Source organism: Grampus griseus, assembly GCF_964374135.1.
Source record: "Grampus griseus genome assembly, chromosome: 15".
In the NCBI taxonomy this organism is placed as follows: Eukaryota; Metazoa; Chordata; class Mammalia; order Artiodactyla; family Delphinidae; genus Grampus; species Grampus griseus.
In genome coordinates, this window is record NC_139009.1 from 20879351 (window position 1) to 20907063 (window position 27713).

Here is a 27713-nt window from a genome sequence, read left to right on the forward strand (position 1 = left end):
TTAAATGCTTGTTGAATGAATGAATATCACCAAGGTTTTGACTCTGAATGACAAAAATTGGCAGAGCCCGTAACAGAAAATGGTGTGATGGGGGCGGGGGGCGGGGGTGAATGCTAGTTTGGTTTAAGGTGACAACTAGATATACAAACATTGCAAATATTGGCTTGAAGTTAGGCTACGAAGGTAGGAGGTGTTAATTAGGCCTGTTGGTCATCGTGAACCTGGATAAGGTCTCTTACCAAGGCAGTGTTAAAGGAGCATGAAATTACTCGGCCTCTTTTTTTTTTTTTTTAATTTATTTATGTTTTGGCTGTGTTGGGTCTTTGTTGCTGCACACGGGCTTTCTCTAGTTGCGGGGAGTGGGGGCTACTCTTCTTTGCGATGCATGGTCTTCTCATTGCGGTGGCTTCTCTTGTTGCAGAGCACGAGCTCTAGGTGCGTGGGCTTCACTGGTTGTGGTACATGGGCTCAGTAGTTGTGGCTCGCGGGCTCTAGAACGCAGGCTCCGTAGTTGTGGTGCACGGGCTTAGTTGCCCCGCAGCATGTGGGATCTTCCCGTACCAGGGCTCTCACCCGTGTCCCCTGCACTGGCAGGCGGATTCCTAACCACTGTGCCACCAGGGAAACCCGCAACCTCTTTTTTTTTTTTTTTTTTTTTGCGGTACACGGGCCTCTCACTGTTGTGGCCTCTCCCGTTGCGGAGCACAGGCTCCGGACGTGCAGGCTCAGCGGCCATGGCTCATGGGCCCAGCCGCTCCGCAGCATGTGGGATCTTCCCGGACCCGGGCACGAACCCGTGTCCCCAGCATCGGCAGGCGGACTCTCAACCACTGTGCCACCAGGGAAGCCCCCCTCTTTTTTTTTTTCTTCTAAGAGTGGAATGTGATGTTGTGGGGAAAAAAGCGTGAGTTTTGATATATATATTACCTATGTGGTCTTTCACAAGTTACTTATTCTCTCTCAGACTCAGTTCCTCATCTATAAAACAGACATACAGTACCTACTTTTTCGGATTGCTTTAAGGCTAAGAGGAACTGAATATAAAATGCCAAGTTTACATAAATGTTGTATTATTATTCAACCAAAAATCTACCATTCATTAGGTATACATATATACAAGCTAAATATGGAATGGAAATAACATTAAATTATGTTCACAAAAAAAAAAAATAGACGAAGGCCTGAAACAAAATGGGAGAAAAACAGATAAGGAAAAAAGTGGGAAAGAAAATATTATTCAAAAAAAAAGTGAGGCAGCGGGAGGGCAGTGGTGCCTCTGAGAGAAGAAATGGAGATACTAAGGGACTCATGGAAAGAGGTGGGAAAGAGACAAAGAATATGAAGGTTATCCTCTCCCTATTCCATCTCCATTTCCCCCAAACCACTATATTACACTTCTGAGGACACAAAGGTTTCATACTTTGAGGAAAAAAAATTTTTTTAACTAAAAATACTCTAAAACACTGTATTCGCAGATTGATTTTCATGAGTCTTTCTGTAAACTGTGAGCTTCAGAAATCTGACCTATCACACATAGTAACAGAAGCAGCTTCTGAACATGTACTTTAGGGGCTGGCCTGAATATAAAAAGGGTCTCTAAAATATATACCAAGTTCACACAACAACTAGAGATAAAGGCATGGAATTGGTTTGTTGTGGGTAGAAAATAACTAATTCTAAGCATTTGGCGATTCCTATATATATTCACAATATTGAGGTATTGCCTTTGCCTTATTTTTAAAAATAATATTTATTTATTTATTTGCTGCACCGCTTACAGGATCTTAGTTCCTGGACCAGGGATTGAACCCGGGTGTCAGCGGTGAAAGCACCAAATCCTTAATCACTGGACTACCAGGGAATTCCTGATTTTTATATTTAGAATTAGATTGCTTATATTTTCTTGTTGCTCAAATTGATCGAATATTGAAAATAAACTGACAAATACTTGTCATTTTTAAAACTACTTTTGTCTGTTTCTATTAGCCTCTCATGAGTTTCTTTCCAGTTATCTCTCATAAGAGAAAGAAGAAAAGAGAAGAAGGTAGCTTAAGCCAGTGTTTTTCAAGTGTGAGTAATTGTGTACCACTGAGACATACCTACAGATCCCAAGGGATTTAAGGGACCATCCCTCATTCCCCCCCACCCCGGCCCCCAGGGCTGGGCAACATTGCCTTAAAAGTTAAATGCTAACTTCAGAGTATAATGTGATACCAGTTAAATTGTAAACTTAAACATAAATTCAGGATCACTCAAAAATATAAAATGTTAATCCAGATGATCCAAAATATGCTAACATACTTATATTATAAAACTTAAAACACAGTGTTTTAAAATTCTCATAGAAGTGCTCATTTCGGCAGCACATATACTGATCCAGCAATCCCACCTCTGGGCATATATCCAGAGAAAACCACAATCCAAAAGGTTACATGCACCCCAGTGTTCATTGCAGCGCTGTTTAAAATAGCCAAGGATATGGAAGCAACCTAAATGTCCATTGACAGAAATGGATAAAGAAGATGTGGTACATATATACAATGGAATATTACTCCATAAAAAAACCCATGAAATAATGCTATTTGCAGCAACATGGGTGGACCTAGAGATTATCATACTAAGTGAAGTCAGAGAAAGACAAATATATGATATCTCTTATATGTGGAATCTAAAAAGAGGTACAAATGAACTTATTTACAAAACAGAAATAGAGTCACAGATGTAGAAAACAAACTATGGTTACCCGGGGGTGGGGGGAAGGAGGGGAGGGATAAATTGGGAGATTGGGACTGACATATACACAATAGGAAACTAATAAGGGGCTTCCCTGGTGGCACAGTGGTTAATAATCTGCCTGCTAATGCAGGGGACATGGGTATGAGCCCTGGTCCGGGAAGATCCTACATGCCGTGGAGCAACTAAGCCCGTGCGCCGCAACTACTGAGCCTGCGCTCTAGAGCCACAACTACTGAGCCCATGTGCCACAGCTACTGAAGCCAACGCACCTAGAGCCCGTGCTCCACAACAAGAGAAGCCATCGCAATGAGAAGCCCGCACACTACAACGAAGAGTAGCCCCCGCTCGCTGCAACTAGAGAAAGCCCGCGAGCAGCAACAAAGACCCAACGCAGCCAAAAATAAATAATTTTTTTTAAAAAGAAAATTAATAAGGACCTATTGTATAGCACAAGGAACTCTACTCAATACTCCGTAATGATCTATATGGGAAAAGAATCTAAAAGAGTGGACATATGTATGTGTATAACTGATTCACTTTGCTGTACAGCAGGAACTAACACAACATTGTACATCAACTATACTCCAATAAAAAATTTAAAAAAACAAAAAAAAAATAAAATTCTCATAGAAGACTCAGAGTGCCTTGGAAGTTCAAGACCCCCAGAGGGTAACAGACCACAGATTGAGAAACCTAACCTGCATGTGGAAGATGTTAAGTGAGGAGAGAATGAGAAAAAGGCAAGAAATTGAGATGTGAGTCCTCCCAAGCTAACCCCCACCCAGGCTTTTCTTGGGGTTCCTAATTCTGTTTTTGACCATATCCAGTTTCTGATGACATTGTACTATTCATAAAAGATTACCTTTGGAAGCTCAGCAGTTTTTATGCTACATTCCATTCTGTGTGTGATTAGAGGTGAAAGATTGGTTCAGGGAGGGAAAAAAAAAGTGGGGCAAGATTTAGTGCTAAGAAAGAAGGAATATAGATATTTTGAAGTTACTAGAAAAGGGAAGAAGTCCATTTCTGAGGTTCTGTTCTAGCCCCTACTCCTCTTTGTACTCATAAGTTTTAATGGGTGCCCAATAACTGAAACATTTTCTAAAGTCAGAGAAGTGTTATATTTTACAGTCACAGTTTTATATTTCTAGAAGGCAAGATGTAAATTCATTTTGAAGCAGTCTGCCTTTACTTAGGAAAATCACCAGGATGGGCCCACTACACATACATAAAGCAAATACCCACCTTTATCCTAAAGAAAATCATGAAATGACCATTAACCAAAATCCAGATATTTCAGACTGAGATGCCGAGGTTAATTTATTTATTAGTGTTAAAATCTGTGTCTTTCACAGGATTGTGCCCTTGCAGGGAGAGAGAGATCCGTTTTTCTCCGTAAATAATTATATAGACTGGAATGTTTCTTAAAATCCTTATTGTTCTTAGGAGACCAATGTTTTTATTTGTTTATTTTTGGCTGCATTGGGTCTTCGTTGCTGTGCGAGGGCTTTCTCTAGTTGCAGCGAGTGGGGACTGCTCTTCGTTGTGGTGCAGGGGCTTCTCACTGCAGTGGTTTCTCTTGTTGTGGAGCACGGGCTCTAGGCGCGCAGGCTTCAGTAGTTGTGGAACACGGGCTCAGTAGTTGTGGCTCATGGGCTCTAGAGCGCAGGCTCAGTAGTTGTGGTGCACGGGCTTAGTTGCTCCACGGCATGTGGGATCTTCCCGGACCAGGGCTCGAACCTGTGTCCCCTGCATTAGCAGGTGGATTCTTAACCACTGCACCACCAGGGAAGCCTCAATGTTTGTTTTTAATTCAAGTGTTTGCTCGCAGGTGATCAGAAAACTGGAGCCACCCTGAGGTGTGTGCCAGTCTTTTCTCTATACCTCACACCGGACAGACTGGTCTGAAAAACTGTATCTCACAAAGTGGAGTTAGAGCCAGATTATCTGAAGCCTGGAAAGTGTCCACAATTCCTGGGATTGCATCAACCAGGTCAAGGTGGAGGTGAGTTTTTCCCCCTAAGGAAAAGGATAGATGTTCTAGAGTGAAAATAAGCAGGCCTTGAACTGGAAAAGAAAGATTCTCTTTGGACTCATGCCTGTTGCTGGCATCAAGACTCCAAGACGTGGCACAGTCTGGAGATTCCTGTTGGGGAAACTGGGTGGGCTGAGCTGGCTCTGCCTTACCAGGAATCTGAAGGAGAGCCGCTTCTAGTGGCAGTTGTGGGCTACTCTTTGTTTTTCATGTCTATGCCTCTGTGTCTTGTTAAATAGCCTGGACTGAACTGAGCTTTGGGGAATCGAGTGAGGAGATCTATGTCCATTGGGATGGGGCCATGTGGGGAGCCTGAAGGAGGTGGTGACAAAGTTCAAGAGCCGCAGTGGTTTGGAGCAGGGACAGCTGGCAAAAGTGATAGTAATTTCCTGTGAGGATCTGTGGCACACTTAACCATTCCTTAGAGATTTCTCAGAATCCTTTAGTAAGAGAACTCCTTTGCTCTGTTGGCTGCTGAGAACTGAGGACACACAAGTTGAGTCTGACAGATTGGCCCAAGAGAACCAGAGTGTTACTTAGAAAAATTCTGCTGGTTCTTGTAGTCACCAGGAGGGCAAAAGTTCTTAACTGAGGCTCACATTCCAAGTAACAAATGACCTCACATTTGTAATCTCTTGGCTCTTTGATTTGCTAAGGAATAAAGATCAAACAGTAGTAATAGGAAACCTGCCAGCTGGAATCCTGCTACCCTGTCCACCAAAATGGCTTTCTTACCACTGGAAGATTGTGCCAACTCCTCCTCTCAAACGGTTCTTTCCTCAACCTTGATAGTTTCAGCATGAGTATGTTTAGCCGAGATCTTGAGAGGATCCTTCTGCAGAGCTCCATAGTTCTCTCTGTGTGTATCTCCATCCTTTCTGGCACTCTTCCCTGAAAATGTTAGCCACCTTGGCCTCGCTGAACTCCAAACTCTGTCTTCCCAATACAGTGAGATTGTCAGGCTCTGTTTAGTTTCCTCTTTCTACAAGGTGGCCTGAAAACACTTTCTAGGCTGTAAGCTGGGGTACTCATAGGATTCACTTCATTTGTTTACCTTCTTTCAGGGATCACTATCCTGTGCTGCCTGTTGTCCAATGTCTGAAAGTTGTTGCTTCATATATTTTGTCCAGTTTTCTAGATGATTAAGGCAGGAGGGTAAACGTGGTCCCTGTTATACCATCATGGCCAGAAATGGAAGTTTTCCTAAGCAGTTTTATAAATTGTTATTTATAACTATGTTTTTCAGTGAGATTGTATGGGTGGTTTAAAAAAAATTCCTTAATTGTTTCTGGTATATCAAAATGTACTTTGCCCTCACTAATGATATTTTGGATGGGGATAAAATTCTATGTTTATAGGGAAGTCTTTTTTTTTTTTTCCTTTTTTTAAGAAGATGCCGGGCACAGGAGTTTACCAATCAATCCATTTATTTTTGCTGTGTTTGGGTCTTCGTTTCTGTGCGAGGGCTTTCTCTAGTTGTGGCGAGCGGGGGCCGCTCTTCATCGCGGTGCGCGGGCCTCTCACTATCACGGCCTCTCCTGTTGCAGAGCACAGGCTCCAGATGCGCAGGCTCAGCAGTTGTGGCTCACGGGCCTAGTTGCTCCAGGGCTCGAACCCGTGTCCCCTGCATTAGCAGGCAGATTCTCAACCACTGCGCCACCAGGGAAGCCCCCTATAGAGAAGTCTTTTATCAGTCTTCACTGTTGTTTCATAGGTAATCTGTTTTTTCTCTCTCATCTCTGGTAGCTTTTTACAATTTTCTCTTTATCCTTAATGTTGTGTAAATATTCCTATAACGTGCCTCAGCATGTGTTTATTTTATTAGTACTAAAGGCTTATTTTTAAAGTTTGATGTCTAATGTCTTTCATCAATATTTTAAAATTTTATCTCTTGCATTTTCAAACACTGTTTCACCATCATTCTGTTTATTTTCTTCTAGAACTCTCATTATACATGTTGGAGCTCTCCATCTATCCTCCCTCTCTCTTAACTATATATATCCTTGTGTTTCTGTGCTGCATTCTGAGTAATTTATTCTCTCTTCAGTTATACCCGGTTTAGAGCTCTTACTAATGTCTTATTTTCACTGTCCTGTTTCTCTTAGTCCCAAACAAAACAGGCAAGGAGTTCCTTTGCTTGTTTTTGGAGAGTGTTTTGTTACTTTCTTTCCAAGCTTTCTCCAGTAATAAACAAGTGTCCTTATCAGACTCTCTAGTTTTTTTCACTTGCTCTCTTAAGAATGTTTTTCCTAGAGAGTCTCTTCTCTTCCAGATGTAAAAAACTTTGTAAAAACAAAGATTTCAATTCAGGGAGCTCCCTGCTGGTCCAGTGGTTAAGAATCTGCCATCGAGTGTAGGGGGCGCAGGTTCGATCCCTGGTTGGAGAACTAAGATCCCACATGCCATGGGGCAACTAAGCCCGCGCTCCACAGCTACAGAGCCCACTCGCCGCAACAAAGATCCCATGTGCCAACTAAGAACTGATGCAGCCAAGTAAATAAATAAATAAACAAGCAAATAATTTTTTTAAAATAAAATAAATTCAAACTGAAAAGCCAGAGGTGAAGTGAAGGGAAGAAAAATAACACCTATGTTGGAAATCTTCGACTCTTACTGCTAAAAAATGAGACATATGTCACAAAACTTGGGGTACAAAATCATGTTTTAGGTCCAACTTCCTATCTTCTGAGACTGGAGAGTCAGAGAAAAAGAAGGTTCAGTCTTCTCTGGATTGTTCCTGCTTCCCTTAACATTCCTATTCATCCTTTATTTACTTATTTATTTTTATAAATTTATTTATTTATTTATTTTGGCTGCATTGGGTCTTCATTGCTGCACGCAGGCTTTCTCTGGTTGCAGCGAGCGGGGGTTACTCTTTATTGAGGTGTGTGGGCTTCTCATTGCAGTGGCTTCTCTTGCTGCGAAGCACGGGCTCTAGGCTCACTGGCTTCAGTAGTTGCAGGACATGGGCTCATAGTTGTGTCTCGCAGGCTCTAGAGCGCAGGCTCAGTAGTTGTGGCACACGGGCTTAGTTGCTCTGCAGCATGTGGGATCTTCCCGGACCAGGGCTTGAACCCATGTCCTCTGCATTGGCAGGCGGATTCTTAACCACTGTGCCACCAGGGAAGCCCCCTATTCATCCTTTAAAACCCAGGTCAGGCAGACATCACTCTTGTTCTCTGAGAAACTTTATGTATTAGTTTCCTATGGCTGCTGTAACAAGTTACCACAAACTTGGTGGATTAAAACCCCACAACTGTTTATTTTCTTACGGTTCTGGAGGCCAGATGTCTGAAACTGGTTTCACTGGTTTAAAGTTAAGGTGTCAGCAGTCCTGGTCCCTTCTAGGGGCTCTAGGGAAGAATCCATTTCCTTTCCTTTTCTAGCTACTGGAGGCTGCTTGCATTCCTGGGCATAAGGACAATCTCTTGCTTCAGTGGTTACATTTCTTTCTCTTCTGTAGTCAAATTTCCCTCTGCCTCCCTCTTTTATGTGCACTTGTGATTACATTTAGGGCCTATCCTAATAATCCAGGATAACATCTCCATCTCAAAATGTTTAATTTAATCGCATCTGTAAAATACCTTTTGCCATATGAGGTGATATTCACAAATTCCAGGGATTAGGACATGGGTCTCTTTGGGACCATTATTCAGCCTATGACAGCTTCCCCTGTATCTTTCTTCTGTGAAGTCAATCAGGTCCTTCTCTATTCAGCCTATGGAACTTTATACATACTTCTGTTGTACTTGTTAAGTATTGGCACTGTTTTGTTTACACAGATATCTTCCTAAATAAATATGAGCTCTTTAAGGACAGGAACTTTGTCTTATTGATTTGTCTGCCTAGCATGGCACCTAGCATGTACTCTTACTAGCCAATAAATATTTGTTTAGTTAAATTGAATTTTGTTCTCTGATTCCAGCCTGGCTGTGAGCTGTGAAATAATGAAATCTTAGACTACTAATGCTACAAGGGATCTCCAAAGGCCTTTCCTTAAAGTCTGAATCTATGTTTTTTCAGGAAATAATTTTAGGTTTAGGAAATTTCTCTCTATTACTACAACAAAGGTAAATTCAGTAAATGAAGAGAAACAAAAGGGGTTTTAGCCCAGAAAAAGCTGTGGAATGACCTGATAATTATTTTAAACTCACAACATCCCTGTGAAATAAAATAGGTATTAACTCTATGCCAGTAAAACACAGAGCAAAATAAATAATAAATAAATTCGATTTGAACATAATTGAATACAGTTGTGGAAATCTAATAATCTAAAAATTAATAAATCTAATTCTTAATTTAGATGAGCTGCTTTTTTTCTTAATTTCCCAGTGCCCCTATTTATCTATCATGTTTATTTTAGAAGTTGACTCAATTTCTTATGACATGACGTAGAGGTGTAGGGCAAATCATGTTCCCATTTCATAACTTAAACAATGAAGCTCAGAGGCCTAAGTTATGAGGCAATGTCTGGACAGGAATAAGCATGAGCTATGATGATGGTTACCACCCTTCAGCCTAATGATGAGCCAGGCTACCTGCATCAACATCACCTGGGCAGAATTTTAGGCATACAGATAATCAAGTCCTCCCCGGCTCCCAGATTCAGATTCAGTTGATTCAGGTAGGGTCCTGGGAAGGTGTATGTTTTAAAGCACCTCTCAGATGATTCACAATTATCACGAAATCTAGGTTTCTTTTAGTTTGAGGTCCTATAGAAATGTAAGTGCGAAGCTTGAGGCAAAGGAACATTTTTGTTCCTTTGATTATGTCTTCATTCGGAAAAGAATCCACATCACATTCCTAGAAGAATGATCAGTTTGGAGGTGTGACTAGTGAGTCGCACACTGAGGAAGAAAAGCTTTGAGCAAAAACCCAGTTGATTTTCTAATTGCCCTGATTTATGGAAACCAAGATCTGAAAGATTTTGGACAGTTTTATTGAGGTATGATTTTCACATCATAAGATTCACTCACTGTTAATTCAATGATTTTTAGTAAATGTATAGAGTTGTGCAACCAGCATGTCACAATCCAAGCTACAGTCCACTTGGGAGATGAGGTCAGCAGGTCACTTGGGAAGCTTAGAAATTAGTCATATATATATGGGTATTCTAAAAGCATTGCCTTTCTTTATTATACAATTATTTAATAAATTGTTTCTTTGTTAAATATTGTTTCTTTTTGGAATAAAATGTATGTACATGTGGCACAAAGTACAAAAGGCATAAATGGGCATACAAATAGTTTCCCTCCCACTCTGTCACCCAGCCACCTGTCTTCTGTTCCCAATAAATTAGTTCTCGAGGTAGATTACTAACCTGAAATGAAAATCTTTAGGCAAATTAGGTTTGAAGTGAGAGTGGAGCATCCAATATTATCTTGGAGCTTGGGCAAGAAGTGCTAGAGATAAATATAACTGTCATCCTGTTGATGTATTGGAAGCTCATCAATGGACATATTTTCTAAAGGATGGTGTAGAGAGAACACAGAATATAACTTTGGACACATTGACAGGCACATTAATAGTTAGGAGGGGGAAATTTCCTGGCCGTCCAGTGGTTAGGACTTGGCACTCTCACTGCTGGGGCCTCGCTTGGGTTTGATTACTGGTCAGGGAACTAAGATCTCACAAGCAGTGTGGTGCGACCAAAAAAAAAAAAAAAAAAAAAAGGAGGGAAGAACAGAACGTAAAGGAGAAAAAATTAGGAATTGAGAGAGAAATGAAATAAATTTGTATTATGAAAAGTAACAGAGGAGTTTTAAGAACGTGCTGTTCAGTGGTCCCAAATGCTAAAGAGGTCATGGAGAATGGGAAATGAGAAAGGGTTTTTGGAATAAAGGTTTATAATAAACTGAGTGTAAAGTTTCAATGGAGATAGAGATAGGATGGGATTCACAGTGTAGGAGATTGGGAAGACAATGGGATTTTCCTAATATACAAAGAGCTCTTACAAGCCAATAAGAAAAAGATGATCAACCTAGTTAAAAATATGCAAAGAACATGTACAGGCAAGAAACTGAAGAGGAAATGCAATTGGGCAGTAAACATATGAAAACAATGGTATTGGAGCAACTGGACATCCACATACAAAAAAAAAAAAGAATCTAGACACAGGCTGTATACACTTCACAAAAATTAACTCACAGTGGATCATAGACCTAAATATGAAATGCAGAACTATAAAACTAGAAGATAACATAGGAGAAAATCTAGAAGACCTTGGGTATGGTGATGCCTTTTCAGATGAAACACCAAAGACATGATCCATAAAAGAAATAATTGATAGCTGAACTTCAGTAAAATTAAAAACTTCTGCTCTGTGAAAGACAATGTCAAGAGAATAAGAAGACAGCACAAACTGGGAGAAAATACTTGGTAAACAGACATATGATAAAGGACTGTTACCCAAAGTACATTAAAAAACCCTTGAAACTCAACAATAAGAAAACAACCCAACTAAAAAATGGGCCAAAGACCTTAACAGACACCTTAGCAAAGAAGATATACAGATGGCAAATAAGCATATGGAAAGATACTCCACATTATATGTCCCAGGGTAATGAAAATTAAAACAATGGGATACCACTATACACCTAGTAGAATGGCCATAAACAGGAAAAAAGACAAATGCTGGTGAGAATGTGGAGCAATAGGAACACTCATTCATTGCTGGCGGAAGTGCAAAATGGTACAACCACTTTGGAAGACTGTTCAGTGGTTTCTTATAAAACTAAACATACTCATAATGTATGATCCAGAAATTGCACTCTTTAGTATTTACCCAAGGTAGATGAAAACTTATGTCCACATGAAAACCTGCACATGGATGTATATAGGAGCTTTATTCATAATTGCCAGAACTTGGAAGCAACCAAGATGTCTTTCAATAGGTAAATGGATAAACTGTGGTACATCCAATGGAATATTATTCAGCACTAGAAAGAAATGCTCCATCAAGCCATAAAAAGACATGGAGGAAACTTAAAGGCATATTACTAAGTGAAAGAAGCAAATCTGAAAAGGCTACGTACTGTATGATTCTGACATTCTGGAAAAGGCAAAACTATGGAGACAATAACAAGATTAGTGGTTGCCAGGGATGGGTAGGCAGAGCACAGAGGAGTTTTAGGGCAGTAAAAACACTCTTTATGATATTATAATGATGGATATATGCCATTATGCATTTGTCTAAACCCATAGAATGTACAACACAAAGAACCTTAAGGTAAACTATGGACTTGTGTGATTATGATGGGTCAATGTAAGTTCATCCTTGGTAAAACCTATACCATTCCGGTGATTTGGTAATGGGGGAGGCTGTGCAAATGTGGGGGCAGGGGTATGTGGGAAATCTCTGTACCTTCCTCTCAATTTTGTTGTAAATGTAAAACTGTTCTAAAAAAGTCTTTTAAAAAAAGGATGTTTAACTTCCCTACTAATTAAATATATGTAAATTAAAACAGTAGGATATCTTTTTTTTTCCTTAATATGTCACCAAAGGTGAAAAGATTGGTAATATTCAATGTTGGTAAGGATGTTGGGAAGCAGGAACCCTAACATACTCATGGTGATATGGTTATTTGATATCTTTTTGAAGAGAGACTTGGCAATATCTACTCAAAATGTCCTTAGTCTTTGACTTAGCAATTCCACTTTTAAGAATGAGTAAAATCATTTTCACAAGTAGGCAAAGGTGTATGTAGCAGAATATTCATTACAGCTTTATCTATAATAAATAATGTTGGAAATAACCTCAAAGTTCCCTGGTAGTTATTAAACATTGGCACATTTGGATAATGGAATACTCTACAGTAGTTAAAAAATTATAGTGCTGTATGTGCTGCTGTGGAAAAAAGTGAAAAGAGTAAATTGAAAAAGATTATGTGGTATACACTTGCCTTTATTTTAAATTATATATACATATATTAATATATACATAGAAAAAATAAATATGGAGAAATATATATCAAAGTCTTAATTATTCTGGTGAACTAAGGTAAGAGATTTTCACTTTCTACAGCAATTGTTAATTCACAATATTCATAGGATTGTTGTGAGGATTAAGTGAATTAATATGTCATAAGGCAATTAAAACAGTGGAATATAGCACATACAAGCTACTATATAAAGTTACATTATACTATGTTATTTTTGAAATAGTTTGATTTGTTACAATAAGTATGATTTTTAAAGCAGAAAAAAAATGATGTGGTGAAGATGTAGGCAGTATTTGAGCATTTTATTTTTTGGCTGCACCGCTGCAGCATGTGGGATCTTATTTCCCCCACCAGGATTCGAATACACGCCCCCTGCATTGGAAGGGCAGAGTCTTAACCACTAGACTGCCAGGGAAGCCCCCTTGAACATTTTCAACATGAATGAAAAGGGACTTCCCTGGAGATCCAGTGGTTAAGACTCCATGCTTCCAGGGCAAGGGCACGGGTTGGGGGGGCGGGGGGGAACGCGGTGCAGCCAAAAGAACAAACAAAAAACATACAAAAAAACCTCAACCAACCAACCAACCCCCCCCAAAAAAAAACATGAATGAAAGGTTAAAAACAAAACGAGAACTTGAAGATGCTAATGGGTCCTCTGTGCAGATTTGAAAGGAGCTAGTTGAAAGGTAAAGGTTGATAATACTAAGAACCAGACAGAAGAGAATGGGAAACTGTAATAGTAGTATCAACGGATACTTAATGAATGTTTACCATGTGCCAGGTGTTCAGTTGCTTTGGAGTCTACCTGGTGAGATTAATCTGGACAGGAGGAGCATCCTTTCCTTGAGATTAGAACAAAGATTCTTTTTTTTTTTTTTTTAGAACAAAGATTCTTAACCTCAACTCCCTGAAACTGTATGCTACATTTGGTGGGCAAATGCCTTTTAAAAATATCCAAAACAAGGTCCAGATTTCTAAAAGAGTGTTTGAGCACTCTCTTTCAAAGGTGAAAGAATCAAGGAACGATAAAAGTTTGATTTAAATTTTAAGGTGTAGAGATGGAAAATGAGGGAATTTTTGCCAGATAGCCTTCTATCAGTTAAATAGGATTAGAGATTCCCTTTATGGACAGATTTGGTGATTATGACATTTCCAAGTACTGATGATTGATTCATCCTCCTGCCTCCACAATACATGTCTAGGAGTAGAGTTAACTTCTTTTGGGCTCCTGGTTTGGCTTTCGAAGATCAATGGGCTCACCCACAATCTATCATTTTTTCTTTTCACCTCCTCGCAGTCAACCTAAGTTCTTTCCAAACATCTTTTCAAGGAAGTCTTCTTTGATAAATCTTAACTGTTTCGGATTCTAGATATAGTTCTTACCAACTTTCGGTGAATAGCTTAATGCCTCTGATTCAGTATTTTTCCATTTGGCAACTATTACTGAATGAAAATTTCAATTTATTACGAGGATCAAAAGATATCTGTGAAAACCTCTTGCAAAGTTTCGGCTAACATCAGTACTATCCAATTACGAAGCGTTAACTATTCATTTTCAGTGTTAATGTGTTCAGTAATTTTTTAAAAGTTTTCTGAAGAATTGGTGTTCTGCGCAGTCTCACCCCCAAATACTGAAAGTGGGTGGGCGCTCCTCTCAGATTGAGGCTACGTCTTTCGCTCCTTTTGTCTTTGAGTCGGACTAGAACTGTCATGGCGCCTTCAAGAAGAGGGGGAAGGCCTTCCCTTCGCCCAGCAGAATCATCGGGGGCACCAGGACCGGACAGAGGGGTGGACAGAGAGACAGGCCCCAGTTGAGACCGAAAACACCGAACCCTCCAAGAGGTCTCAGCCGGACAGGCTCTAGGGGAGGAAACCGGGTTGAAGACTACCCCTGCGAGCGACCGTCTGCCCGGGGCACCGCCCACCCTGGCCGCCCTGTCCAATGGAAACCCAACGGCACTGCGGCACCGCCCATCTGTTGGTCCGGACGCCGCGAAGGCGGGGCCCGCAGTTCGGTTGCGCCGCGGAGCGCAGCTGTGAGCGAGTCTTTCTGATCCGGGGCCCCGGAACCCGAGCTGGAGCTGAAGCGCAGGCTGCGGGGAGCGGAGTCGGGAGGTGAGCGCTGAGGGGACTGAGAGGGAGGGAAGGTTTCGGCTAAAGGACGAGAGGGTCGGCCTCCGCGGCCAGGACGGTGGGACCCCGGCAGGCGGGTGTCTGGAGGTGGCCCTGCTCACTCGACAGCCAAGGCCCGGCCCGCCGGAGCCGAGAGTACACCTCGGCCCCACAGTCCCTGCTCGGCCCTCCCCGACCGTCCCCGAGCGGCGGCGGCAGCGCCCGGAATTCTGCGGGCGCGGGGCGAGAGGCCCCGGCGTTCATGTCGAACTCGGGCTGACGAGAGGCGGGGCCGGCGGCGGGGGCGGGGGCGGGGGCGGCGGTCGCGGGCCCGGCGGCCTGCGGAAGCGCAGCGTCGGGGCCGCGCCTGCTCGCGGGGTCGGCGCGCCGACTGCGCGGGGGCGTGGCCTGCGCCCCTGACTGCGCCGCGGGGCTGGCCTTTGGTGAGGTGGCTGCGGCTCGCTGCAGGGCCGGCCCCGGGGCCCGACGGTCCCTCGCGACAGCGGGCTAGGCGACCTGTTGGAGTGTGAAATTCCTCCCCGAGCTTGCTTGTTCTGCAGGTCTCAGGCCTTCTTTGGTCCGCTGAAGGTGAGGGCGGGCGAGAGGCCTGTGAGCTGTTGCTGAGGAGTTGAAATGCTGAGAAGCTGCAGCCCCCAAAATGAAAAACTTTGCAGGAGAAAACTTTGCAACGATTTACCTACACTGCACGGAAGTGAACACTAGGCATCTCGGGGTGGCGAGGAGATTCCCTTGAGGGGCGTCAATGGCCTTTTCCATATGTGATCTCATTTAAACCTCTGAACGACCGACCCTGAGACAAAAACTCCAGTGTTGCCATCAGCAGGGGGAGTGCTGGGGGATCTTGGGCATTGCCTTCATTTTGCCTACGGTGTGGGGGGGGGGGAGAGATTGGGGAGGGAGAAGACAAGCACATTCGAAGAGCGTCTATGACTGGTGAAGGTTTGCCCTCTCTTGCGGTGCCCTGCTGTGGATTAATTGTGCCCTGGGTCCAGAAATTTCTTTAGAGCCCATTGGCTACAGGCTTCCTGTATTAGAATTCCACTGGTATTTCTTATAATGTAGCTGGAAACTTTACTTAGCTGTTCAGATTAAGGATGCATTCTATAAATAAAGTAACCCATATGAACTTTCTTACCATTTTTTTTAAGCTACTTTTCAGGTAGATTACTAAGACTGATTGATTGAAATCTATGCTAGGCAAGGACCGAGAAAAAAACATAGGCGAAATGACATCTTGCCAGATTTTCTCTGTAGTGCTTTGTTTGCCCTCTGATATTTACTGGAATGTCATCTAATAAAATCTCCTGGCTTGGGTTAAACACAGTGTAGGTTGGGGGCAGAGATGGGCAGAAGGGGGCATCTGAGAGTTCTAAAAAGAAATGAGGGCTTTTCAGAAGGTTGGCGTTGATCAGAAGCCTGTGTATTTTGAACTGACTTACTGGAGCAAATGTACTTTACAGGGTATCATTTTCATCCTGGCGAGCACTCCCTTGAGCCCAGCACACATCAGATTCCAACTCCTTCACGGCCTTCGTTCTTAGAGATATGGGATAACATTCAGGGATTGTCCTGTGATTCTTAAGTTAGTGACATTTAGCTTTTGAGGATTCTTTTTCTTTAAGTAGCTATGTCAATGTATAATACTATACACTAGTTAGTATAAAATGTTATACTGTATAGTGCTTTTTCCTATAATGGCTGTGTCTTGAGTTATTTGTACTTGAAAGGAATACCTATGTCAGAGGATGGAGGCTTTGAGCCATGTGAATGAAATGAAAACTGGAAGCTTAAAGTCTTAGCTCTGCCTTAAATTTGCGGCTTTATGAGTGTGGGCATCTTATTTATTTTGTTCACTATTGTATCTCAAGCACCTAGCTCAGTGCTTGGCCCGCAGTAAGTGCTTAATAAACATTTGTTGAATGAGTGAATGAAAAAAAAAGTGTTGCTAATACCCACCCATTTGCCACACTCACATCACAGGGAGGGTGAGGTCATCAGGGATGAAGTCACTAGCCACTGCCAGTCACCTGGCCCAAGGGTAGCTTCATCATGGACTGGCAGGCTCGTTCTGTGCATAGGAGAGATGGACAGTGAATGCCAAGATGAGTTCAAGTAGAATAAATCAGCTGATTGTTTCAGCTGAATAAATCGGTTGAGAGTGCTACAGCTCTAGATCTAGAGCTGGTTCAGTGGAACATTTGGGGGTCTGGAGTCATCTGTTCCGAATAGTGCCCATGTACCTTGGTTCTTGAGCACAGTGCAAGAGGTAGGTGAGGATTCACAGAGAAGGCTATCGGGTAAGTGTTTGCTGAGATGGAATGAGGCCCCTGATTTTGCTGTTCATTTGGACCTTACTAAACACGGGTTGTACTACCGTAAATCTTGTGCTTGCCACTCCTGGGTGAGTCATTTTTTTTTAAGTGATAAAATATGTTTATTAACATAATTAAGCATAGCAGCATATTCTTTAGCTTAAAATATACTTCAGTTGCTCACTGACCTGGGTGAGTCATCTTCAACCAAGATAGCTCCCCTTCTCTAGACTAGGAGAGTAGTTAATGTTTAGGGTTCATACAGGACTAATTCTGATTTTGGATTTAAAGGAAACAAGGGAGGTATATGTTTTGTTTTCTTTTTAACCCCAGATTAGGTTATTAGGATGGAATCTTTATAGACTCTATCCTAACCCTCTCTGCCTTCTCCCATCACCCTTGCTCCAACCAATGCAGGCCTGAGTGTTTGTTCCAGCATGTCGGAGGGGGAGTCCCAGACAGTACTCAGCAGTGGCTCAGACCCAAAGGTAGAATCCTCATCCTCAGCTCCTGGCCTGACGTCAGTGTCACCTCCTGTGACCTCCACAACCTCAGCAGCTTCCCCAGAGGAAGAAGAGGAAAGTGAAGATGAGTCTGAGATCTTGGAAGAGTCACCCTGTGGGCGCTGGCAGAAGAGGCGAGAAGAGGTGAGGTAGTAGTAGTGTTACTCTAGAGAGTGAAACTAAGAGGTAAAAAGTGGAGGGGCAGAGTCTCAGCGGGGCAGACCAAACTTTAACAGGTCAGAGCCTGGGAGAAGATGATCGTACGGAGTATTAAAATAGAGACTTTGTGTGGTAACTTTAATTCCCTTTCATTTGAATTTCTTCTCAGGTGAATCAGCGGAATGTACCGGGTATTGACAGTGCATACCTGGCCATGGATACAGAGGAGGGTGTAGAGGTTGTGTGGAATGAGGTACAGTTCTCTGAGCGAAAGAACTACAAGCTGCAGGAGGTAAGTAATGGTGAAAGAATGCAGCCTGTGGGATGTTAGAATGCTGGTGTAAAGAGGAATTGGGGTTGGGAAGCTACTATGAGAAGAGTACATTGGGGTTAGATCATTTCTAGGGGGGATAGGGAATGGCTTTTTAGGATGATAATGCTTTCTGAACCCTGTTATCCCAATGTCTCCCCTGCTTCCAGGAAAAGGTCCGTGCTGTGTTTGATAATCTGATTCAGTTGGAACATCTCAACATTGTCAAGTTTCACAAGTATTGGGCTGACATTAAAGAGAACAAGGCCAGGGTAAGAACTTTTTCCTGAGCTTACTGCAAAGAGACTAGCTACACTTACTGTTCATTCTATATTCAGAAAAAGATAGTTTTGAAACAGAGCTGGAATCAGCTGCTGTTGAGATGAGAGTAGGGCTATGACCACCACCTGTGCCTTTTGTCTGGTTATAGTCGGGACAGAAATCAGTGAATTTTTGTTTCTTCCTTCCCGTAGCTCATATTGCTCAGCAGTTTTCATTGCCCTATTAAATCTAAGGAAGTGATGCTAAGAACGAAAGAGAGATACTTCATTAAGAAAAACACCAGGCTTCCAAATTTTATGTATATGTTGTATATGTGTTACCTAGATAAGGGATCATTTCTACTATAAGGCTTTATTTGTGTGCTTTGCCTCTCCAGGTCATTTTTATCACAGAATACATGTCATCTGGGAGTCTTAAGCAATTTCTGAAGAAGACCAAAAAGAACCACAAGACTATGAATGAAAAGGTATGGAGGGAGAGCAGAAAAAGCTTTAGGCTGGTTTGGAGGTTTAAAAAAGATTATGTTAATTATGAAGCTGATCAGGATGGGATGGAGGGAACTGGTTGGAGGGTTAAGAGAGGGGATTACTGCTGACCCTTGGATCAAACTCTGTTCCAGGCTTGGAAGCGTTGGTGCACACAAATCCTCTCTGCCCTAAGGTAAGTAGGATCTGGTTAGTGTCTTTCCCATATTTATTCCTGATTTAGTTCCTCCAAACAGATTTCAGGGCACTACTCTGCCGTTCTTTTCTGCCTCTCCCCACTTTCTTTGAGTCATATACTTCAAGATTAGGCCCCTATCGGTCTTTTAAAGGGTTCATCCTAATGCGTTGACCACGATGCTGTCTCCCACTTCTTTCTCCTAGCGCTTATCCAGCTATTTAACTCATCAGGCATAATGGAGATTCAGAGTGTGGGTATTATCTTTGTGGTGACCAGCAGGAGAGCAGGCCCTTGCTCCTCTTAGCCCTTGGGATCCCCCTGCCCTAATTTCCCAGTGGCCCCTCTAACAGCCCAGTGCCCCCACAGCTACCTGCACTCCTGTGACCCCCCCATCATCCATGGGAACCTGACCTGTGACACCATCTTCATCCAGCACAACGGACTCATCAAGATTGGCTCTGGTGAGGGGAGGGAGAGGTTCTGGGCAGGGGAGCCTCGGGAATTTGGGAACCATGGGGGTAAGATGAAAGGAATGGGGGAAGACAGAGCAAAGTTCTGAGGTGTGGGCTGCTGATAAGAGAAAGGACCTTACTAGGGGTAATTTATAGAGAGAGGCCAGTCAATTAGTGGAGAAGGTGTAGGGTCTAATCTTGTACCTTTTTGGAGGGAAACTGGGGTTAATACAGAGATCTTGACAGGAGGTTGGGAAAGGGCAAGGGTTGGGTATAAGGTATGATTTGAGCCCCTGGGGCCAGACCCTACCAAAGGAGGTTCCAGGCTGTGCCTGCTGTGAGTGCTTTCATTTGCTGTGTATACGTGTGCAGTGTTTAACATTTCTGTGTGCCGTGTCTGTGTGTTGTTTGTGTGTCCATTTGTCTGGGGCTTGGCTGCTCCATCGCTCACAACTTTTCTCTGTTTTCCTCCCTCCCGCTTACGGGCTGCTCTGTTCCCAACAGTCTTTCATAGGATTTTTGCTAATGGTGAGAGCTCCCTCTGCCCTACTTGGGGCGCTGTTTGTGCTTCCTCTGCTCCCCTTTGCGGCTGCCCAGTGCATGCAGTCGTGGGAGCAAACACCGTTCCCCTGCCTAATTATGCCTGCTTGGCTTCTGTGCTACCAGCCCTCCCCATGCTTGCTTTTCCATAACCTGCTTGTTTCCTGTGGATTCTGCCTGGCTGAATCCACATCCAGGATTCTTAATCGCCCTCATCATCAGGCTGGTTCCCTAAGTCATACTGTGCTCCCAGACTCTCTGTGACTTGTAGTCATTGTTTATGATCCGAGTGAGTCCAAATTGGGCCTGGCCCTGGTTCCTCGTTCAGCTCTGTGGCAGGCAATGTTGAGGAATAAGAGAGTAGAGCAGGGGTCTAAAAATTTTTGTGGATTACAAGTGCAACTGATTTAAGGGTATTGGTTCAGTTTTGAGCTGTTCTTGAGTTTCAGTCAGTAAAGGTGGGTAAGAAGGAGGCTGTCTACTTGGTTGTATGTTAATCCTTCTTATCCATCTTCATCCAAGTTTCTGAGGTCTCTTAATTGCTACAGATTAGGAAGGGCTGCCTGTGTTTTTACATTGTTTGCAGGGTGGATGAAAGAACTAGACCAAACGTTTTCATGTGATCTGGGGTTAGGTGTACCTGGGCTTTGGGGAAGGTAAGCAGGTCACAAGTGGGTTTTTCCTTAGACTGTGTTTTTCCATGCCAGCCCAAAGCCCCTGGGTACCTGTTAGTTTAGTGTGGAGCCTTTGCTGCTACTGGGTTAGGGACCTTAGATGAGAAGCAGTAGACCTGAGAAAGGGGAGATAGGTGGTGTTCATGTTTAGTCTGGAGTTCATGATGGGAAAGGGATAGGTTTGCGCCTGTTGAGGGTTAGAGACTTCAGGAGAGAATTTGTCTTTTGGGGGCCTCTCTCTGGAGTTAGGCTGTGCTTTGTTGATGGTGGTCAGATTGTGGGTATCTCCCCTACTCCCAGTGGCTCCTGACACTATCAACAATCATGTGAAGACTTGTCGGGAAGAACAGAAGAATCTCCACTTCTTTGCACCAGAATATGGAGGTGAGGCATCCCAGTTTCTCTGCCCTGTGCCCATACCCCAGGTTTTCCACTTTACAACCTGAGGGTCGGAGGTAACATAACTGAAACTTTCGTCCTTCTCTACTGGCATGCAAAAAGTTAAGACACCTCTGCCATGCCCTGCCCGGATCCTCTGATTCACCAAAGCTTCTCTGTTTTCCCTAGAAGTCACTAATGTGACAACGGCAGTAGACATCTACTCCTTTGGCATGTGTGCACTGGAGGTGAGGAGACCAGAAGGGTGGGTAGTGGAAAGGAGTCAAATTAGAAGATAGAAGGGAAATGGAGGGTTGACAAGTAAGGTACTGGTCTTGAGGGAGTGAGTGTGGGAGCACTGAGGTTCTTAGGTCTCTATTTTTCCTTTTTATTACTCCTCACCGCAGATGGCAGTGCTAGAGATTCAGGGCAATGGAGAGTCCTCATATGTGCCACAGGAAGCCATCAGCAGTGCCATTCAGCTTCTAGAAGACCCATTACAGAGGGTAAGAATCTTCAGGATCACTCCTCCTTAACAGACTTTGAAATGTCTTCAGATTTTTCTTCCTTTTACCTACTGGGAATATGCTCTCTTCTAAGAGTAAGAAAACATAAAGCAGAAAGGGCACTCAAAGTAGTGAACATTTCCCTAGGTGTTTTTGGTATACACATACACACACACACACACATTCTCTCTCTCACAGGTTAGGGGTTTAAGATGAGTAATATTGGGGGGCTTCCCTGGTGGCGCAGTGGTTGGGAGTCCGCCTGCCAATGCAGGGGACGCGGGTTCGTGCCCCGGTCTGGGAGGATCCCACATGCCGCGGAGTGGCTGGGCCCGTGAGCCATGGCCGCTGAGCCTGCGTGTCCGGAGCCTGTGCTCCGCAACAGGAGAGGCCACAACAGTGAGAGGCCCGCGTACCGCAAAAAAAAAAAAAAGAAGAAGAAGATGGGTAATATTGGGACTAAAGTTTGTGTGTTAACTTAGGTTTGTCTATGTGGAGGCAAACTACTTTGATGGTTACCTCAGGTAATTGGTATACACTCTCAGACAACCATCTTGGTATGTATTTTTCTTTCATACAGGCATGACCATTATTGGCACACACCCTTTTGTTTATTTATTTATTTATTATTTATTTATTTGGCTGTGCCGGGTCTTAGTTTCGGCACGTGGGAATCTTCATTGCTGCTTGCAGGATCTTCGTTGCGTCATGCGGGATCTTTAGTTGCGGCACGCGAACTCTTAGTTGTGGCCTGTGGGATCTAGTTCCCTGACCAGCGATCAAACCCGGGCTCCCTGCATTGGGAGCGCGGAGCCTTAGCCACTGGACCACCAGGGAAGTCCCAACCATCTTGATATTTTTGAACAAATCAATCAGTTTGAATTACTCAAACCAGTTATTTGGGGTTTTATATTTATATAGTTTTAGTTAGGGAAAGTGCCCTGAAATAAATGAGCTAAGATTTAAAGGATATAGGGCGGGACTTCCCTGGTGGCACAGTGGTTAAGATTCTGTGCTCCCAATGCAGGGGGCCCAGGTTCGATCCCTGGTCAGGGAACTAGATCCCACATGCATGCCGCAACTAGGAGTTCACATGCCGCAACTAAGACCTGGCACAACCAAATAAAGCACAAAACAAAAAATGGAAAAATTAAAAAAAAAAAAGGATATAGGGGTTATGAATCAGGAAGTAGACTATAGTAAGTAGGGTCTGGACAGGAAGGTCCAAACAAGGTTAGTTTGTAACTCATTAGATGCTTATAAAAGGGAGGAGGATAATATGTATAAAATGGATAACTAATAAGAACCTGCTGTATAAAAAAATAAAATAAAATTCAAAAATTCAATAAAAAGGGTGGGGGAAGAGAGAAGAGAAGGAAGATTAGTGGGAAGTCTTGAGGCTAGTGTGGAATAAGTTTCTGGTTCAGTGTCAGGGTGGGCTGTTCAAGTAAGAGATTAGGTATATGGCCTTGTTGCCCTTCCAGATTGAAAGGAGGAGAGCAGGTTAACTGTCATGGGACCTGTGGGGTTAGAGGGAGCATGGGGAAATCCAGTGAATTTAATAAATGATGTAGTGGACAAAGGAAATTGTGGTGGTAGGCTTGGGAAATAAAAAGATGGTAACTATTATTGACCACAGTGGATGAGTTTGGTAAGAGAGAGGTAAATTTGGTGAGGGTTGGAGAAGGTAGGCAGTGAGTGGGCTAATAAAGCAGAGAGATAGAAAATAAGAAAAAAGAAATCATAAGTTTGAACAGTAAAGAAAAAAAGCTTGCGATTGGGGAGCAGAAAAATAATGAAAACCAGAAAGACAGTGAATGATACCTTTCATATAATACCTTACAGTTTTCGAAGTCCTTTCATAAACATTAGCAATTTGTTCCCTCAGCCAGTGCTGAGCACCTAGTATGCACAGAGCCTTGTACTAGATACAATGTGAGAGAGAGAGAGACGAACACAGTGGAGTGCTTGCCAGATGCCTGCTCCACTCCCTTGTTCCCCTTTCTAGGAGTTCATTCAAAAGTGCCTGCAGTCTGAACCCGCTCGCAGACCAACAGCCAGAGAACTTCTGTTCCACCCAGCACTGTTTGAAGTGCCCTCGCTCAAACTCCTTGCTGCCCACTGCATTGTGGGACACCAGCGTGAGTCCTCTTGACCCTCCTAGGAATTTGTTTTTCCATTCTGGAGCCTTGTAACTCTCACTGGCATGTTTCCTTTCCTCTTCTACTTCCAAAGGGATTCTTTCCGTTCCTCCCCCACCCTCCCCCAGGACCCCTTGTGCCTTCTGTGATATTAATCTGAACTATCCTTCCATAACTTCCCATTCCATCATGCCCTCCAGACATGATCCCAGAGAATGCTCTGGAGGAGATCACCAAAAACATGGATACCAGTGCTGTACTGGCTGAAATCCCTGCAGGACCAGGAAGAGAACCAGTTCAGACGTTGTGAGTAACTAACTGAGAGGTTCTGAAAGGGACAGATTGGTCATTCCCACCCTGAGGTTTCTGTCAACTGTCCATTCTCTGGGAGTGGTCGAATCTGCTGTTTTTGCCCGTTTCCTTCCTTCCATCTTCCTTCTCTTTTCTTCTCCAGGTACTCTCAGTCACCAGCTCTGGAACTGGATAAATTCCTTGAAGATGTCAGGTGAGAGAAGAATGAGAAAAAAAGCTTCCTTGAGGAGGCAGGGGTGGGTGTCCTAAGACATCCACGGAGCCCATGCGACCTGTCTGATCTCCACTTAGGAACGGGATCTACCCCCTGACGGCCTTTGGGCTGCCTCGGCCCCAGCAGCCACAGCAGGAGGAGGTGACATCACCTGTGGTGCCGCCTTCTGTCAAGACTCCAACACCTGAACCCGCTGAGGTGGAGACCCGCAAGGTGGGGCTGTGTGGGTGTGGCTGTGTCTGTGGTCGTGGTGGAAGGGAGAGAGGACATCTCAGATAATGCTTTGTCCTTTAGAGAGAAGAATGTGTTTCTGCTCCCTGGCGTTCATGTCCCGTGGGCTGGAAAGGCTTCCAGCTCTTGGGGGTTTTTTGCTCACTGGTCCCTACTCTAGTGACCCTCTCTGTTCCCTCTCCCTAGGTGGTGCTGATGCAGTGCAACATCGAGTCGGTGGAGGAGGGCGTCAAACACCATGTAAGGCTCAGGGCCAGGGCTGCATAGGGCTGGGTGGCCAGAGGGTGGGGAAGGGGAGCCTCATTTTCTGACTGTCCTACTCTCCAGCTGACGCTTCTGCTGAAGCTGGAGGACAAACTGAACCGGCACCTGAGCTGTGACCTGATGCCAAGTGAGTCTCTCCTTTCCCTCAGAGGATGGAGAGTCTATGAGCCTTATCTGTGAGGGACATATTCAGGGGTGGGTAAGGTGACAGGGCAGTAACACATTGACTCACATAGAATGAATATCGTCGCCCCTAAAATTGGAGGGTGGATCTGACAGTTTTGCTTGTGTCATTCTTTCCCAGCCAGGGTCACCTGACTGGGGCTGTTCCAAGGGCCCTGTGCCCCTCGCTGCTGTACTGTACTCACCCTCTCCTGTTTCTCTGTCAGATGAGAACATCCCCGAGTTGGCGGCGGAGCTGGTGCAGCTGGGCTTCATTAGCGAGGTGAGGTTTCTGCCTCCTGCCGCCCCCGCTGCCCCGGCTGCCCCCGCTCTCCTCCGCCTGGTCTCACTGAGCTCCTCCCCTTTAGGCGGACCAGACGCGACTGACTTCTCTGCTGGAGGAGACCCTGAGCAAGTTCAATTTTGCCAGGAACAGCACCCTCAACTCAGCCGCTGTCACCGTCTCCTCTTAGAGCTCACTCGGGCCCAGCCCCTAATCTGAGCTGTGGCTGTGCTACGACATGTGCTACAGCCTTCCTGCCCCTTCCCCCCAGACAGTATTACCCTGTGAAGCCCCTCTCTCCTTTATTATTCAGGAGGGCTTTGGGGCTCCCCGGTTCTGAGCATCACCCTACCCACCCCTCCCCTTCTCTTCCATCCCTCTGCACTTTGTTTACTTGTTTTGCACAGACGTGGGCCTGGGCCTTCTCAGCAGCCGCCTTCTAGTCGGGGGCTAGTAGCTGATCTGCTGGCTCCCGCCCAGCCTGTGTGGAAAGGAAGCCCACGGGCGCTGGGAGCTGAATTCTACAATCCCGCTGGGGCGGACGGGGCGGGAGAGAAGGGTGGTGCTGCAGGGGTGGCCCCGGGGGGCCATTCGATTCGCCTCAGTTGCTGCTGTAATAAAAGTCTACTTTTTGCTACGCGCGTCGTGTGGGTGTGTGGGTGTGGGTGGGTGTCTGTGTGTGTGTGTGTGGGTGTGTGTGTGTGAGAATGGGTGTGGGTGTGTGTGGGCGCGCGCGCCTGCCTCTCCCGCCAGGCGGCGCGGAGGTTGGGCTGCAGGTGCTCAGGGAGAGCGGAACTGGCCGGGGAGCGAGGGCGGGGCCAGGGCAGGTAGAGCTGCCCCGCGGCCGGCCAGCGCTGAGGAACCGATGAAGTGCCGCTGCCGCCTCTGCGTTTTCGGTAATTTCTGGCCCCTCTGGTCGCGTTCTCCCCTGAGCGCCCACCCTGGACCCGCCCTACGCCCCGTGGCCTACTGGGGGCGGCAGCGAGGGGCCTACGCCGACTCGGCCGTCTCCTCTCCCGCTCAGGCCTGCCCCTCCCCCCGTGCTTTGCAGACGCGGCCAGGGGGCCCCGGCGGCTCATGCACGTGGGCCTGGCGCTGTTGCTGGTGGGCCACGTGAACCTGCTGCTGGGGGCCGTGCTGCATGGCACCGTCCTGCGGCACGTGGCCAATCCCCGCGGCGCCGTCACCTCGGAGTACACCACCGCCAATGTCATCTCCGTGGGCTCCGGGCTGCTGGTGAGCGGGGCCGGGCCGTGGGGCGGGCGGTTGGCGCTGGAGAGCGGCGCGGGCCTCAGGTTTTGTTTCTTCCAGAGCGTTTCCGTGGGACTTGTGGCCCTTTTGGCATCCAGGAACCTTCTTCGCCCACGACTGGTGAGGGGATTTCTGGAGCTTTAATGAGGAGGCCAGGAGTCAGGGAAATGGGGGCTGGCTCAGCTTCATCTCTGGTGGGAGGAGGAGCCCCAGATGGAGTAACCTAGGTGTCAGTGGGAGAGGCAGCCACCCCCAGGCTGCTCACCTTGACCTTCTGACCCTGCCAGCACTGGGCCCTGCTGGCACTAGCTCTGGTGAACCTTCTCTTGTCTGCTGCCTGCTCCCTGGGCCTCCTCCTTGCTGTGTCATTCACTGTGGCCAACGGCGGCCGCCGTCTTATTGCTGACTGCCATCCAGGACTGCTGGATCCTTTGTTACCACTGGACCAGGGGTCTGGACACAATGACTGCCCCTTTGACCCCACAAGAATCTATGTGAGTCCATTCTCTTCCCAGCCTTTTCGCGGTCCACAAAGCCTTGGTCCTGCCCTTTAATCGCCCCTACTTGCCACTCCTGCCCTGCTTCCTCTAGCCTCCCCCCTCTTCCTTCACCTTTTAGGATACAGCCTTGGCTCTCTGGATCCCTTCTTTGCTCATGTCTGTAGCTGAGGCTGCTCTATCTGGTTACTGCTGTGTGGCTGCGCTCACCCTACGTGGGGTTGGGCCCTGTAGGAAGGAAGGGCTACAGGAGCAGGTAAGGAAGATGCACAGGAAGGGTTCATTCAACACAGAATGTGTTGTAAAGATGCTGAATTATATACAGGGCTGGAGTACTAACCCCACCCTCTTCTGTAGCTGGAGGAACTGACAGAGCTTGAACTTCCTAAATGTAAGAGGCAGGAAAATGAGCACCTACTGGATCAAACTTGAGAAATCCGGATATCACAGAAAAGTTGGGTTTAGGGACAGGTAATGGGCCAGGAGGATTGTGGCCTGGGAAAGGGTGGTGGCAGGGACCACTCTTAGAACTGGGTTGGGTCCTTTGCTATGCTGCTTGCCCTCTGACGCAGGCTCTTCCTTCTGTCAAGCAGGTGCTGATCCGGAGGCTCAGTCCACAAGGATCTTCCACTGACCCTTAGGATATGTTTATATAATAACAGTTGTAATAAAAGAACTTCTACTTGATTATGATTCCTTTTGGGGGAAAGGGGCGCTGGGCTAGTGTTGGGCGTGAAC

The 27713-nt window shown here is 45.1% G+C and overlaps 2 protein-coding genes across 2 annotated transcripts; both read left to right on the top strand.

The window, feature by feature from the left end:
- The first annotated feature begins 14705 nt into the window (after positions 1 to 14705).
- Positions 14706 to 25864, top strand: NRBP1 (nuclear receptor binding protein 1). The gene is made up of 18 exons (XM_082671746.1): positions 14706 to 14823; positions 17571 to 17800; positions 17985 to 18107; positions 18296 to 18397; positions 18784 to 18873; positions 19027 to 19067; positions 19437 to 19531; positions 21037 to 21120; positions 21304 to 21362; positions 21522 to 21620; positions 23629 to 23761; positions 23962 to 24067; positions 24216 to 24266; positions 24365 to 24500; positions 24705 to 24758; positions 24846 to 24909; positions 25172 to 25227; positions 25313 to 25864. Exons 2-18 carry the CDS (start codon positions 17591 to 17593, stop codon positions 25415 to 25417), a joined length of 1608 nt encoding a protein of 535 aa, XP_082527872.1. The 5' UTR covers positions 14706 to 14823; positions 17571 to 17590; the 3' UTR covers positions 25418 to 25864.
- A 128-nt stretch (positions 25865 to 25992) lies between these two features.
- Positions 25993 to 27662, top strand: KRTCAP3 (keratinocyte associated protein 3). Its single transcript, XM_082671747.1, has 7 exons — positions 25993 to 26123; positions 26279 to 26463; positions 26539 to 26598; positions 26766 to 26972; positions 27097 to 27231; positions 27333 to 27446; positions 27569 to 27662. Exons 1-6 carry the CDS (start codon positions 26093 to 26095, stop codon positions 27405 to 27407), a joined length of 693 nt encoding a protein of 230 aa, XP_082527873.1. The 5' UTR covers positions 25993 to 26092; the 3' UTR covers positions 27408 to 27446; positions 27569 to 27662.
- Positions 27663 to 27713: the final 51 nt, after the last annotated feature.